The sequence below is a fragment of the Pipistrellus hanaki genome (assembly GCF_964339955.1).
Source record: "Pipistrellus hanaki genome assembly, chromosome: 15".
In the NCBI taxonomy this organism is placed as follows: domain Eukaryota; kingdom Metazoa; phylum Chordata; class Mammalia; order Chiroptera; family Vespertilionidae; genus Pipistrellus; species Pipistrellus hanaki.
The window spans coordinates 50,842,119-50,858,115 of record NC_140517.1 but is presented as its reverse complement, the minus strand read 5'-3'; the positions used below and the strand labels follow the sequence as shown (position 1 = coordinate 50,858,115).

General features: G+C 49.1%; 1 protein-coding gene and 1 pseudogene across 2 annotated transcripts; one reads left to right on the top strand and one right to left on the bottom strand.

The window, feature by feature from the left end:
• Nucleotides 1–1,866: 1,866 nt before the first annotated feature.
• LOC311633627 (olfactory receptor 6Z7-like) lies at nucleotides 1,867–2,805 on the bottom strand (the record flags this gene model as incomplete). The annotated part of the gene is made up of 1 exon (XM_084906572.1): nucleotides 1,867–2,805. One exon carries the CDS (start codon nucleotides 2,803–2,805, stop codon nucleotides 1,867–1,869), a length of 939 nt encoding a protein of 312 aa, XP_084762698.1.
• A 10,955-nt stretch (nucleotides 2,806–13,760) lies between these two features.
• Nucleotides 13,761–14,808, top strand: LOC311633638 (small ribosomal subunit protein eS1-like; annotated as a pseudogene). The gene is made up of 2 exons: nucleotides 13,761–13,960; nucleotides 14,232–14,808. The product of its transcript is annotated as a small ribosomal subunit protein eS1-like (transcript).
• Nucleotides 14,809–15,997: the final 1,189 nt, after the last annotated feature.

Genomic DNA, 15,997 nt, shown 5'->3' with positions numbered 1-15,997 from the left:
GCATGCGCCCCTGTGCGCCCGCGGGCTCTGCTGGGGATCTAGCTCTCGCTGGCCACCTGCTGCTCACGCTGCCTCGGCCCAGGCACAGCGTGTCCCTGGGGGCTGCGCACTGAAGGGGTCCTGGCTGTGTCCTGCGTCCCCCCCCCCCCCTCGTGCTTCCTCCTGAAGAGCGTGGCCTGGGGCTGCCACGTGGCCAAAGGCTGGGGCCTTCACTGTAGGTCGTACTGAGTGCGCCTCCTGCTGGCTGCCATCTGCTGGCCAGGTGGTCTTTACCGTCTGGCCTGCCACATCCGCCACTTCGGTGACATCTCGCCTCTGCGGGCCTGGGGTGTGCCACTCCAGGGTCTTCGAGGCCCACGTGTGGGCGGCCACAGTGCTCATCATGGTTGCCCCCTTCTGCCCCACATCCACGCCCTACAGCCACGGTTCTGGACCCCGCCCTGCAGATCCCATGGGCTGCCGGCTCGCCACAGGCCCTGTCCACAGTGCCCCCCACCTGGTCAGTGACAGGGTGGCCGGAGCACCCACTCAAGGATGGGGTGTTCAGGAATGGAGCCAGAGGGTCCAGCAGTCAGAAGACAAGGAGAGTGTACACACATGCCCACCTGGACGGCGCTGTCCTTGGTGCTGAAACGGAGTCCTCTCCCTCCCCCTCTCCAGTCCCCCCTGCCTCACACTGTCACCCCAGCTCACTCTGAACCGGGGTGTTGTCCGGGCGCTTCCACGTCGCGCCCTCCCGTCCTCACAGCCAGAGAAATTGGCTTAAACCAAAGCTCCAGATCTCCAAGACCTCCCTCCCCTAGTCTCTGTGGGATTTAAGAACAGATGAGGACTTTTTTTTCCCCTTCTGAATCCCTACTGGGCAAAGGCACAGCTAATTTGGAATCCATCTTTAGGCCATATCAGTGAGCATGCATGAGCACCCTACTGTGTGCTAGAATGCGCTCTGCATGCTGGGAAATTAATCTGACTCCATGTCAACTTCAACAGTCTGTGGCAAAGGTGGATAAGGAGACAGGAGGAGCAGAGATTGGGGAAGGAGATGAGTCTGGTCCAAAAACTTATCACAAAATTTCAGGAGAATGTGGTCACCAAACTGAAGTTTCGGGAACCTTCTAAGATGGTCCTCGTTTGACACAGTTAATAAACGCTCTATACGTACAACAGACACATGCTTGGTCATATGCAAGATTATTTTTTTAATTTATTGATTGATTTGAGAGAAACAGAGAAAGAGAAATATCCATTTGTTGTTCCAATTATTTATGCATTCAGTCACTGGTTCTTTTTTGTCGTTGTTTGTTAATCCTCACCCAAGAATATTTTTTCATTGGTTTTTAGAGAGAGTGGAAAGGAGGGAGGGAGGGAGGAGAGAGAGAGAGAGAGAGAGAGAGAGAGAGAGAGAGAGAGAGAGAGATTGGTTGCTTCCTGCACTCTACCCAACCTGGCTAGAGATTCATGCCCTTGACCAGGAAACTAAGCTGTAACCCTTCCGACACAATGGACAGAGCCAGGACTGTACCATTTTAAGGAGTAAAATATATGGTCTGTAAGGTTATATCTCAATAAAAAATATAATGTGTTGCCGAAACCGGTTTGGCTCAGTGGATAGAACTTTGGCCTGCGGACTGAAAGGTCCCAGGTTCGATTCCGGTCAAGGGCATGTTACCTTGGTTGTGGGCACATCCCCGGTAGGGGGTGTGCAAGAGGCAGCTGATCGATGATTCTCTCTCATCGATGTTTCTAACTCTCTATCCCTCTATCTTCCTCTCTGTAAAAAAATCAATGAAATATATTTAAAATATATATATATATATAATGTGTTGACAGCATGAGATCTCCCCGTGCCCAGGCCGGCGGTCAGCCTCAGGGCCAGCGCAGGGTCCTGCGGAGGGCCGCCAGCACCTCCCTGTTCCGCAGGCAGTAGATGACGGGGTTGCACATGGGCGTGACCACCGTGTAGACCACGGACAGCACCTTGTTGAGGTCCGTGGCGTCGACGCGGCGGGGGCGGGCGTAGATGAACAGGGTGGCCACGTAGAAGATCCCTGCCACCGCCAGGTGGGAGGCGCAGGTGGAGAAGGCTTTGCGGCGGGCCGCGGCGGTGCGCATCCGGAGCACCGCCCTCCCGATGGCCACGTAGGAGGCGCCGGCCGCCAGCAGGGAGCCCCAGAGGATGACCACGGCGGAGACGAAGTCCACCAGCTCGGTCAGCGCCACGTGGGCGCAGGACAAGCCGAGCAGCGGGGACACGTCGCAGAAGAAGTGGTTGAGGGCGTTGGGGCCGCAGTACGTCAGGCTGGCGATGCACGAGGTCTTGGCGGCGGACACCAGCAGCCCGCCCAGCCAGGAGGCCGCGGCCAGGCCCAGGCAGACCCGGGGCCGCAGGAGCAGCGGGTAGCGGAGCGGGTGGCAGATGGCCGCGTAGCGGTCGTAGGCCATGGAGGCCAGCAGGGCGCACTCGGTGCAGATGAGGGCGATGAAGAGGAAGAGCTGGGCCATGCAGGCGGCGAAGGGCAGGCGGCAGGGCCCGCCCCGCAGCCCCGCCAGCAGGGTGGGCGTGACCACGGACACGTAGCACATCTCCAGGCCGCTCAGCTGGCCCAGGAAGAAGTACATGGGCTTGTGCAGCTCCCCGTGGGCGCGGACGAGGCAGACGATGAGGGCGTTCTCCAGGAGGGTGGCCAGGTACAGGGTCAGGAAGATGGTGAAGAGGGCGTCCTGTGCATCCGGCCTCGTGGACAGACCCAGCAGGACAAACTCCCGGACTCGGGTCAGGTTGCCCAGCTCTGGGGGCCTCTCCATCTGAGAAATGAACACACACCCATAAGGCCTAGCTGGTGTGTTTCAGCGGTTAGAGCATCAGCCCTCCATCCAAAGGTTCAAGGGTTCAATTTATGGTGAAGGGCACGCACCTGGGTTACAAGTTTGATCCTTAGCACCTGGTCTGGGCACCTGAGGGAGACTACCATTCAAGGTGTCTCTCTCAAATCGATGTTTCTCTCTCTCTCTCTCTTCACTCCCTTCTTTTCTCTCCAAAAATCAATGGAAAGCCCTAACTGGTTTGGCTCAGTGGATAGAGCATTGGCATATAGACTGAAAGGCTCCAGGTTCGATTCTGGTCAAGGGCATGTACCTTGGTTGTGGGCACATCCCCAGTGGGGGGTATGCAGGAGGCAGCTGATCAATGTTTCTCTCTCATCAATGTTTCTTTTTTTTTTTAAATATATTTTATTGATTTTATACAGAGAGGAAGGGAGAGAGATAGAGAGTTAGAAACATCGATGAGAGAGTCATCGATCAGCTGCTTCTTGCACACCCCATACTGGGGATATGCCCGCAACCAAGGTACATGCCCTTGACCGGAATCGAACCCGGGACCCTTTAGTCCCCAAGCCGACGCTCTATCCATTGAGCCAAACCGGTCCCGGCTCTCATCAATGTTTTTAATGCTCTATCCCTCTCACTTCCTTTCTGTAAAAAATAAATAAAATATGTATATATAATTTTTACATCCTTATTTCCCTATTCCAGGATTTCCCCACTAACGTGATGTCATTTATTGAAATTTGCCACATCTATTAGCAAAGAACGTGAGCTGTGGTGATTTTCTAGAAAAAGGAAAATAAAAGGAAATTTCATTCCTGATTTCGTCCCACCACACACTCCCCAACTTTCACTATAAAGATGGAGATAACATTTATTGCATATATCTATGTCCCGGGTGGGTCCTTTTAATAACACATTTTGCACTTTTTCAATATCCTGCAACACGGGCACCTTTTTCTTTATTAAAAGCAAAACAAACAGCAAAGCCACCAAGATTTCCAGAGGCTACAAGCACGAAGTGAGAGCCCTGGGGTTTTTCTTTCATGAAGAATGTGCTGTTTATGAATCATGCTTTTGGGTCTGTGTAAGATAAGATTAAGTGAAGCCACAAAGCTAATAGAATTTTTTTAAAGTATTGTTCACAGTGACCCCCTTTCCCCCTCATTTGACCCCCTCCACCTAAGCCCCCAACAACACAGGCCTTCCCCATACTATTGTCTGTGTCCATGGGCTATGTATATCTATAACAATAATAAAAGGGTAATATGCTAATTAGACCAGACGTCCTTCCGGACAAAGCCACGGTAATGGGGGCCAGGGCAGAGGCAATTAGGGGCAGTCAGGCCGGCAGGGGAGAGCAGTTGGGGGCAATCAGGCAGGCAGGCTGGCAGGCGAGCGGTTAGGAGCCAATGGTCCTGGGTTGTGAGAGGGATGTCCCAGATTGGAGAGGGTGAAGGCTGGGCTGAGGGACCCCATCCCACAACCCGTGCATGAATTTCATGCACCGGGCCTCTAGTATGCAAATAAGTTATTTGGTTAATCTTTTCCCATCCCTGCCACCCCTAACCCCTCTGAGATCTATCCGTCTGTTCTATGCATCCATGTGGCCGGACCTGTTTTATTCGTAGGTTTATTGTGTTCATGAACGCCCACATATGAGTGGGATCCTGTGATATTTGTCTCTCCCTCAATGGCTAATGTCCCTGAACAGGTTCAACTCTGTCCCATGCAGTCCCATGGGCCTTGGGGGTGCTGTCCGCGGTGCTGAAACAGTCCCACCTAGGGGGCCGCTGTCCGCGGTGCTGAAACGGCCCCTCACCGCAGCCCCGCGGACAAGTCCCACCCAGAGGCCGCTGTCCGCGGTGCTAAACGCGCCTGCAGCCCGGCAGCCTGAGCGCCTGCTGTCTGAGCTCCCCTGGGCTCCCAGGGACCCCGCCTCCCCTGTCCCCCTCTCCGGGCGCTTCCCGCCCCTCATCGGACCTGGCTCGTCCGCGACCCACGTCCTCTCTGGTCCAGCCTCTGTTCCTAAGTCCTCTCTCTGGCCCTGGGCCACGTTCCACCGGGCTGTGAGGTCTCACAGCCTCAGCTTCGGGGCCAGAGAGGTGGTTAGTTATGGCTTCTCTCGAGTCAGAGGAAACCCGTTTCATTCCAAAGGCGACATTGGAATTTCTCAGCCGAGGGTCAGGGTGCACAGCCACTGTTTGGGGTTTTTATTTCATCCCATAGATATTTACTGAGTATGAACAATGTACTGAGCACTGAGCGAGGCACAGAAGGGGCATTGGGATGGACAAGATATGGGGGTTGTGTTTCTACTGGTATATGATGCTTTCTTTTTAAAATATATTTTGTTGATATTTTACAGAGAGGAAGGGAGAGAGATAGAGAGTTAGAAACATCGATGAGAGAGAAACATTGATCAGCTGCCTCCTGCACATTCCCTACTGGGTATGTGCCCGCAACCAAGGTACATGCCCTTGACCGGAATCGAACCCGGAACCTTTGAGTCTGCAGGCCGATGCTCTATTCACTGAGCCAAACCAGTTAGGGCTATGATGCTTTCTTATTGAGGACAGCATTACAGATGTGTCCCATTTTTCTCCCTTTTTGCCCCCACCACCCAACCCCTGCCCCACCCCGGCCTTCCCCATACTATTGTCTGTGTCCATGGGCTATGCATATATGCATACATGTTCTTTAGCCAATATCTTCCCACCCACCCCCTCCCTCTGATATCTGTCATTTTGTCCCATGCATCCATCCATACTTCTGGACTTATTTTGTTCCTCAGTTTATTTTGTTCATCAGATTCCACCTATAAGTGAACTCCTGTGGTCTTTGTCTTTCTCTGGCTGACGTATTTTGCTTACCTGATGCTTTCTTAGTAGCTAAACGTGGACATGGGACTTCACCTGCCTGACCCTCAATAGCCCTTTCTGAGGAAAAAAAAAAAAGATAGATGTAACTATCTTCCTGGGAAATTCTGTAATAATCCACCACTGTTTTTCATGCATATACACTAAGTGGCCAGATTATGATGATCTCTGAATGCACAATCATCTGACCACTCAGTGTACATCCTATAGAATAAAAAAGCTAATATGCAAATGGTCCCTCGACCAGGAGTTTGACCAGCAGGCAGGCCAGCCAACCACCCATGTCCCTCCCCCTGGCCAGGCTGGCCGGACCCCACCCATGCATAAATCCATGCACCAGGCCTCTAAATATATATATATTGAGTGGCCAGATTATTATGCATTCAGAGATCGTAATAATCTGGGCACTCGGGGTATAGCTTTAATTGAATTTATTGAGGTGACACAGGTTAACAAAATTATACAGGTTTTGGGTGCACAGTTCTACAACACATCACACGTACACTGTATTGTGTGTTCTGCACAGAAATCAACTCTCCGTCTGTCACCATTTACTCCACCAATACCCTCCTCCACCTCCCATTTCCCCAGCTATCACCACACTGTTGTCCGTGTTCATGAGCGCTCTTTCTCTCTCTCTCTCTCTCTCTCTCTCTCTCTCTCTCTCTCTCTCTCTCTCTCTCTTTTTCTTTTTTGCTCAATCTCTTTACACTCCCATCCCTTCCTCCAACCACTGTTAGCCTGCTCTCTAGCTATGAGCCTGCCTCTATTTTGTGTATGAGCTCATTTTGTTCATTGGATTCCACAGGGGAGTGAAAGCACCTGGTGCTTGTCTTTCTCTGACTGGCTTAGTTCACTCAGCATGCTGCTCTCAGGGCCCACCCGGCTCCATTACTGAATACGAGTCAGGGATCCCTGCTCTGAACACAGGCTCTGTCCCTGAGCAGCTGTGAGGTTGTGGACAAGGTACGTGTCCTCCTAGCACTTCTGTTTCCTTATGTGGAAACTGGAGATGATTTGATTCCTTATAGTGTCGCCCTGGGCCAAGTTTCTGTTCCGTGATGAGCAATAAAAATTAGCTATTGTTATTAAGGAGTATGCCATCCACACCTAGGTATCATCTTTATGATATGGACATTATTTCTTTTGTTTTTGTTGGTGTTAATTTCCCCCCAGAACATTTTTCCTTTGATTTTTTTTCCCCTAGAGCAAGTAGAATGGAGGTAGGGAAGGTGGCAAGGAGAAAGGGGAGAGAGGAGAGAGAGAGAGAGAGAGAGAGAGAGAGAGAGAGAGAGAGAGAGAGAGACGTGAGATAGACACATCTATTGGTTGCCTCCTGCAGGTGCCCTGACCAGGACCTGAGATCAAACCTGTAACCCAGGTGCATGTCCTTGAGGGAGAATTGAACCTGAGATCCTTCCATGTGCAGGGCCCATGCTCTAACCACTTAGAGACACCATCCAAGGCTCCGGTCTGTACATTATTTCATTGATCCAGGTTGTCACTATCCTGTGAGTGAACTCTTATTTTCTACATTTCATTCAGAAGAGGAATGAAAGCTTCGAGAGGTGCCCTGACCGATTTGGCTCAGTGGATAGAGCGTCGGCCTGCAGACTGAAGGGTCCCAGGTTCGATTCCAGTCAGGGACACATGCCTGGTTCTTCAGCTCTGAGAGGTGAAGAAACTTGGCTAAGGTCACACCGATAGGGGCAGATCCAGCTGCCACACTGGGCCTATCTGATTGTGAAACCAGGGGTCATTTTTCTAGACTCCCCTGCCTCTCTGGGGAGACACATCCCACAGGTCTGAATCTGTCTGGTGTAGCTATGCTTTTGCCTGACTTCAAGCTCTGACTCCAAGTGAGTTCAGAGCTGGCATATGAATCAAATCCTTTCTAACAGAGAACGCCAGCATGCAACCAGCAAGGCAGGGTAGAGGCCCGATGAAGGGGCATTTACTTCAGGGGGAAGGACTGGGAAAACCTTGCCTAGAATCTGACATTTTAGCCCTAGCTGGTTTGGCTCAGTGGGTAGACCGTCGGCCTGGGGAGTGAAGGATCCCGGGTTCAGTTCCGGCAAAGGGCACATGCCTGGGTTGCGGGCTCAATCCTGATTGTGCAGGAGGCAGCTGATGATTCTCTCTCTTCATAGATGTTTCTATCTCTCTCTTCCTCTCCCCCTTCCTCCCTAAAATCAATAAAATATATTTGCTTGCATAAATAAGAGAAACAACAAATATCTCTCTGTGTATCTATCTATCTCTCTATCTCTCTTTCATCAATCAATCAATAAAGAAGAATAAAAAAAATTAGCCCTCAGAATGATGTGAACCAGGACTCCACATCCAAATCCTCTCCTGCCTATTCCTATGAATTCGAGCACAGCTCTTAGCCTTTACGAGAGCATGGGTTAACATGGAGATTATCACGCTCGGTGAAATAAGCCAGACAGGAGAAGACAAACAGCATATGATCTATCTCACAAATACGTGGAATCTCATGAACAAAATACACTGATGGATGAACTAGAACAAACTGGCAGCTGTCAGAGGGGATGCGGAAGGGGGGACTGGATGGGATATGGTGAATGGAACAGCCAAAGAGCATATGCACAGAACCCATTGATACAGACAACAGTGTGCCAATGGCCAGAGGAAGAGGGTGTGGGGGCTGGGTGAAGGCTGGCAAAGCGGGGGGTGGGTGAAGATGAGGGACAACTGAAATACTGTCAACAATAAAATAAAAACATTACCCTAGCCTGTGTGGCTAAGTGGATAGAGCGTCGGCCTGCGGACTGAAAGGTCCCAGGTTGGATTCCGGTCAAGGGCACATGCCTGGGTTGTGGGCTCGATCCCCAGTTGGGGACTTGCAGGAGGCAGCCGATCCATGATTCTCTCTCCTCATGGATGTTTCTGTCTCTCTCTCTCTCCTTCTTCCTTCCTCTCTGAAGTCAATTTAAATATATATATATAAAATAAAATAAAAACGTCAAATTTTAAAAATCAAGCATTTTGTCCTTCCTCTTTCTGACCTTTAGCCTCTCCATCAGTCTAATAGGAGCTGTAGATGTAACCGTACCTTAGGATTATTTAGGGCACATGTGTCAAACACAAGGCCCGCGGGCCAAATCCAGCCCGCCAGGCCTTGCAATGTGGCCCGCACTGCGCTGTCATCACTGCACTCCGCTGTCAGTTTATGACATTGTCAGTTTATGACTGTTCAGTAAACCATTCGGCCCGCGATTTAGGCTGGATTTTAGATTTTGGCCCCTTCTCTGATTGAGTTCGACACCCCTAATTTAGGGGGTTGAAGGAGATAATGCAAAGAAAGCACTTAGACTCTAAGTCTTAGAGGATGCGTGCTACACATGCCATTTCCTTGCTTTCCATCGGGATGAAAAGTCCTTTCTCTTGGCCCCCAAATGAGTTGCCCAGGCTCCTTACCTGAATGCTTGCATGAAACGGGGTCTGTCAGCACGGATACAGCTGGGCCCCTTTCTTTCTCGGGGTCTCTGGTCCGTGACGGGGTGGCCGGAGCATCCACTCAAGGATGGGGTGTTCAGGAATGGAGCCAGAGGGTCCAGGAGTCAGAAGACAAGGAGAGTGTGAACACATGCCCACCTGGACGGCGCTGTCCTTGGTCCTGAAATGAGGTTCTTCATTTCCCCCCAACCCCCCCCCCCACTCTTCCCCCCTGCCTCACACTGTCACCCACAGCACATTCTGAACCGGGGTGTTGTCCGGGCGCTTCCACGTTGCGTCCTCCCGTCCTCACAGCCAGAGAAATTGGCTTAAACCAAAGCTCCAGATCTCCAAGACCTCCCTCCCCTACTCTCTGTGGGATTTAAGAACAGATGAGGACTTTTTTTTCCCTTCTGAATCCCTACTGGGCAAAGGCACAGCTAATTTGGAATCCATCTTAGGCCGTATCAGTGAGCATGCATGGGCACCCTACTGTGTGCTAGAATGCGCTCTGCATGCTGGGAAATAAATCTGACTCCATGTCAACTTCAACTGTCTGTGGCAAAGGTGGATAAGGAGACAGAGGACGACCAGAGATTGGGGAAGGAGGCGAGTCTGGTCCAAGGACTTACAGGAAAGTTTCAGGAGAATGTGGCCACCACCCTGAGGTTTCAGGAATCCTTCTAAGATGAGCTTCATTTGATACAGGGCAATAAACACTCCATAAGCAAACAGGCACATGCTCGGTCATCTGCACAAAATTTTTATTTATTACTTATTTATTTGGGAGATAGAAAAAGAGAAACATCGATTCATTTTTCCATTTGTTTATACCCTCATTGGTGGATTCTTTGTTGTTGTTGTTGTTGTTGTTTATGTTAATCTTCACCCTAGGATATTTTTCTCTTTGATTTTTAGAGAGTGTGAGGGTGGGAGAGAGAGAGAAACATCAATTGGTTGCCTCCTGCACATCCCCTACTGGGGATCAGGGCCAAAACCCAGGCATGTGCCCTGAGGGAGAATTGAACGATGACCTCTTGGTTCCTGGGTAGACACTTAACCAGTAAGCCACATGGGCCAGGCATTCTTAGCCATTTTTTAAATATATTTTATTGATTTTTTTTTTTTTTACAGAGAGAAAGGGACAGGGATAGAGAGTTAGAAACACTGATGAGAGAGAAACATGGATCAGCTGCCTCCTGTACACTCCCTAGTGGGGATGTGCCTGCAACCAAGGTACATGCCCTTGACCGGAATCGAACCTGGGACCCTTCAGTCCGCAGGCCGACGCTCTATCCACTGAGCCAAACCGGTTTTGGCTGGTCCTTTTTTTATGTTGCTATTATTCTCACTAAGTTCCCTAAAATTCTCACTTCATTCCTTAAAGTTCTCATAAATTCCTTTGAGCATCCTTATAACCATTGTTCTGAACTCTGTATCTGGTCTTTTTCTTGCTTCCATTCCATTTAGTTCTTTTTCTGGAGATTTCTTCTGTTATTTTATTGGTGTGTGTTTTTTTAAATATATTTTTATTGATTTCATAGAGGGAGAGATGGGGAGAGGGAGATAGAAACATCAATGGAGAGAATCATTAATTGGCTGCCTCTTGCATGCTCCCCACTGGGGATCAAGCCCACAACCCAGGCATGTGCCCTGACCCGGAATCGTACTGTGACCTCCCAGTTCACAGGTCCACGCTCAACCACTGAGCAACACTGGCCGGACTTGTTCTTTCATTTGTGACGTGTTTCTTTGTCTCTGCATTTTGGCTGCTTCCCTGTGTTTGTCTCTATGTATTAGGTAGAGCTGCTATGTCTCCTGGACTTGGAGGCCTTTTGGAGGAGGTGCCTTGTATATTTCAGTGGCTCAGCCTCCCCAGTCACCTGAGTTGAGCGCTCCGGGTGTACTTCTGTGTGGGCTGTGTGCACTGTCCTGTTGTAAGTTAAGCCTTGATTGCTGTTGGCGTCACTGGGGAGGGTTTGTCGCCCTCAGCCAATCAGTTTTAAGGATCGGCTGTGACTATAGATAAAGAACTGCTGTGCAGGAGACATCTGTATGGAGCAGGACTTGCTTCAGTGAGGTTTTGGTGCTCACTGAGTCTCCCCCTGACTTCTCTTTTTTTACAGAGAAGAAGGGAGAGAGTTAGAAGCATCGATCAGCTGCCTCCTGCACACCCCCTACTGGGGATGGGCCCACAACCAAGGTACATGCCCTTGACTGGAATTGAACCTAGGACCTTTCAGTCCGCAGGCTGACGCTCTATCTCAGTGTTTCCCAAACTTCTCTCATGATGAGAATCACCTGGTGGAGTTATTAAAACGCAGATTCCTGAATCCCAACTAAGAAGTGCTAAACTAGAATTTTGGGGAACATATAGGTAAAATTGTATACTTAACTAGTGCTCTAACACAGATGTTATATACAGAGCACTAAGTTAGGTATGCAATTTTACCTATATGTTCTCAAAAATTCTAGTTTAGCACTTCTTAGTTGGGATTCAGGAATCTGTGTTTTAACAACTCCACCAGGTGATTCTCATCATGAGAGAAGTTTGGGAAACACTGCTCTATCCAGTGAGCCAAACAGGTTTCAGCTGAGTCTGCCCCTTGAGTGTGTCCACGTGCAGGCGATAAGGTTGTAATTGGGCGTGGTTGAAGTTGACCATCAGGTGCACTGGATCTGGGGCCTTCCAGGAGTTGCAAAGTCAGCCTCTGCCTGTGCCCTGTCCAGGGCCGCTTAGCATGAGCTGCAAAGCCATCTGCAGATGGATGCTACTTACGTTGAGTTAGAAGTGCTCAGGAGAGGCCAAACTGTGAACCAGGGTGGTTTTCCACTAGCTTCAGGTCATGAGCCACTTATTGAGAGGCATGGGGCATGCTGGTGCCAGCTGCTGCTTGTTTGAGAGATTTTAGAAAACTCCAAAGCATGAGGCAAGAGACATTCTTTAAAGAAAAAAAAAAGTATGTTTTTATTTATTTTAGAGAGAGGAAAGGAAGAATAGAAGGGTGCTTTTGGGAGGCAACTGATGGATGTTTCTCTCCCTCTTTCCTCCCTCTCTTCCACTCTCCCTAAAAATCAATGGGGGGAAATATCCTGGAGTGAGGATTTTTTAAAAACATGCTTGGCACAGCCCTGGCCAGGTGTGGCTCAGTTAGTTGAGTGTGATCCCAGATTGGAGGACATGCCTGGGTGGTGGGCTCTATATTTCTCTCTCACACTCTCTCCCTCTCTCTTTCTCTTCCTTCCTCTCTACAAAACGTTCAGTAAAAACTTATTTTTTAAAAAAATGCTTTGCACAGCCCTAACCGGTTTGGCTCAGTGGATAGAGCATTGGCCTGCGGACTGAAAGGTCGCAGTTCAATTCTGGTCAAGGGCATGTACCTTGGTTGCAGGCACATCCCCAGTGGGGAAGGTGCAGGTGGCAGCTGATTGATGTTTCTCTCTCATCGATGTTTCTAACTATCTATCCTTCTCCCTTCATCTCTGTAAAAAGAACCAATAAAATATATATTTTTTAATGCTTAGCACATAATAAACTATATAAGTGTTAACTATTACATCTGGTGACCATAAAAAATGGTCTTGCCTAGCCGGTGTGGCTCCTTGGTTGAGTGTGTGTGCTGCACCAGCACAGCCAAGGATTCGGTGAGCCCGAGGAAAGGCGGTGAATGATGAAAAAAAGACAGACAAAAAGAATCAGCTGGGTCTAGTGGATCTTCTGTGCCTGGCTGAGGCCACAGAACAGATCCAGACGGCAAAGCTGAGGCTTTATAATCAGGGACAAACAAGGCAATTTACAATGTTTTTGTGAGTTTCACTTGTTTGGGCAGCATCTGCTGCCCCTCCCACAGCCCACTAGCTACCCAGGAAGGATCTAGGGAGCAGTCAGAAGATCAAGCTTAGCCGAAGCCGGTTTGGCTCAGTGGTAGAGCATCCGTCTGTGGACTGAAGGGTCCTGGGTTCGATTCCAGGCAAGGGCATGTATCTTGGTTGCGGATGTGCAGGAGGCAGCTGGTCGATGTTTCTCTCTCATCGACGTTTCTAGCTCTCTCTCTCTTCCTCTCTGTATAAAAATCAATAAAATATATTTTTTTTAAAAAAGAAAAGATCAAGCTTAATTATGCTTAGAGGACTATACCATCCAAGCTGGGACTTGTTTGCGACTTTGCCAGCAGGTCAGTCGGAGGCTTAACCCTATAACCGCTCCCTACAAGTGTGGATCCAGGAACCACGAGGTCACCAGTTGCACTCCTGGTCTGAGCACATGCCCCAGTTGCTGGCTCGATCCCCAGTAGGGGACATGCAGAAGGCAGCCAATTGATTATGTTCTCTCATTGATGTTTCTATTTCTCTCTCTAAAAATCAATAAAAACATTTTTTTAATAAATTGTATTGGAGTTCAGAAACCTTAAGAGTCTATGCCTGGCATTCCTCATTCATTTCTTCCTGACACTGATTCTATGGGGCCTGTCTTTTGCCCTAAATCGGGAATCGGCAAACTATGGCCGCTGCTAAAAACGGTCTTCACGATATTATGACGTGGTTGGGGGGAGGGGGGGAATAATAAGAATATTTTGTGCCTTTTGGCGCTCTGAGCAGCACCATGGCGGTGGGCGAGAATCAGCGCCTTAGGAAAGGTGGCAAAAAGGGAGCCAGGAAGAAAGTAGTTGATCCATTTTCTAAGAAAGATTGGTATGGTGTGAAAGCAACAGCTGTGTTCAATACAAGAAGTGTTGGGGAAACAATAGTCACGAGAATTCAAGGAACCAAAATCACATCTAATGTTCTCAAGGGTTGTGTTTTTGTTGTTGTTGTTGTTTTGGTTTGGTTTGTTTTAAATATATTTTATTGATTTTTTACAGATAGAAAGAGAGATGGATAGAGAGCTAGAAACATCGATGAGAGAGAATCATCGACCAGCTGCCTCTTGCACACCCCTCACTGGGGATGTGCCCGCAACCAAGGTACCTGCCCTTGACCGGAATCGAACCCTGGACCTTTCAGTCCACAGGCCGACGCTCTATCCACTGAGCCAAACCGGTTTTGGCAAGGGTCGTGTTTTTTAAGTGAGCTTGGCTGGTCTGCAGAATGATGAACTTGCATTTAGAAAACTCAAGCTAATCACTGAGGATGTTCAGGGCAAAAACTGCCTGACTAATTTGCATGACGTGGATCTTACTCAGGACAAAATGCTCTATGGTCAAGAAGTGGCAGACCGTGATTGACGCTCACGTCAATGTCAAGACTACCGGTGGTTATTTGCTGCGTCTCTTCTGTGTCGGTTTGACTAAAAAATGATTCAAAAGACCTCCTACACTCAGCATCAGCAGGCTCCACAAGTCCGGAAGGAAATGATGGAAATCATGACCTGAGAGGTGCAGACAAACGACTTGAAAGAAGTGGTCAGTAAACTGATCGCTGACAGCATTGGAAAAAGACATAGAAAAGGCTTGCCAATCTATCTACCCGCTCTGTGAGGTCTTTGTTAGAAAAATCAACATGCTGAAGATGCCCAAGTTTGAATTGGGAAAGCTCATGGAGCTTCCTGGTGAAGATGAGACAGGTGCTAAAGTTGAACGAGCTGATGGATATGAGCCTCCAATCCAAGAATCTGTTTAAAATTCAGACATTTAATGGTGATAAATAAAAAAATCCTATTTGTGACCTGTGGGCATTACATAAAACTCAAGTGTCAGTGTCCACGAAGGATTTGAGGATGTGTGTGTGTGTGTGTGTGTGTGTGTGTGTGTGTGTGTGGAGTTTTTTGTTTCTTTTCTTTTTGTTCAATTTTTTTATTGATTTCAGAGAGGAAGGGAGAGAGATAGAAACATCAATTATGTGAGGGAATCATGGATCAGCTGCCTCCTGCACGCCCCCCCTACTGGGGATGTGCCTGCAACCAAGGTACATGCCCTTGACCGGAATTGAACCCGGGACCTTTCAGTCCGCAGGCCAATGCTCTATCCACTGAGCTAAACTGATTAGGGCAGTTGTTCCACTTATTGATGCATTCATTGGTTGATTCTTGTATGTGCCCTGACCGGGGATTGAACCCTCTACCCTGGGGTGTAGGGACGATGCTCTCACCCACTGAGCCACCCGGACAGGGCTAGTTTTCTATGTGTGTGTGGTATTTTGTATGAGAATTGCTTTGTCGATCATTTGGTAAAACACATTCTGCTCTCTCCCCATCTCTCTCTGCCTGTCCTCTGTTTCATTTCCTCTCCCTTATCCCGCCCCCCTCCCTCATTTCTGTCTTCGTCTCTCTGGCTAGTCTGTCCCTCCCTCTCTCCCCATGTGGCAGAGGTGCGTGTATTTGTGTACGTGGCGGGTCACAGGGCACCCCCTCCCCACTCCCCCCATATCCCCCACCTGCACAACTAGACAGGGGCTGGGATCAGGGGATACACGCCACTGCTGTGTCCCATTCTGCTGCCTTTTTAAAAACGTACTGGGGTGATGTTGATTAATACACTTAGATGGGTTTCAGAGAGAGAGAGAGAGAAGAGAAAAAAAGGAGGAAGAGAGAGAGGGGGAGAAAGAGAGAAAAAGGAGGAAGAGAGAGAGGGGGAGAAAGAGAAAAAAAGTAGGAAGAGAGAGAGAGAGAGAGAGAGAGAGAGAGAGAGAGAGAGAGAGAGAGAGAGAGAGAGAGAGAGAGAGACATCGCCGGTCAACTCTCAAACACACCTCAATCGGGATTGAACCTGCAACCTTTATATCTATACTAGAGGCCCGTTGCATGGAGAGATTCGTGCAATAGGCCTTCCTCCCCTTGGCTTCCAGCACGGGTTTTCCTCTGGCACCCGGGACCCAGGCCTTCACTCCGGCTGGAG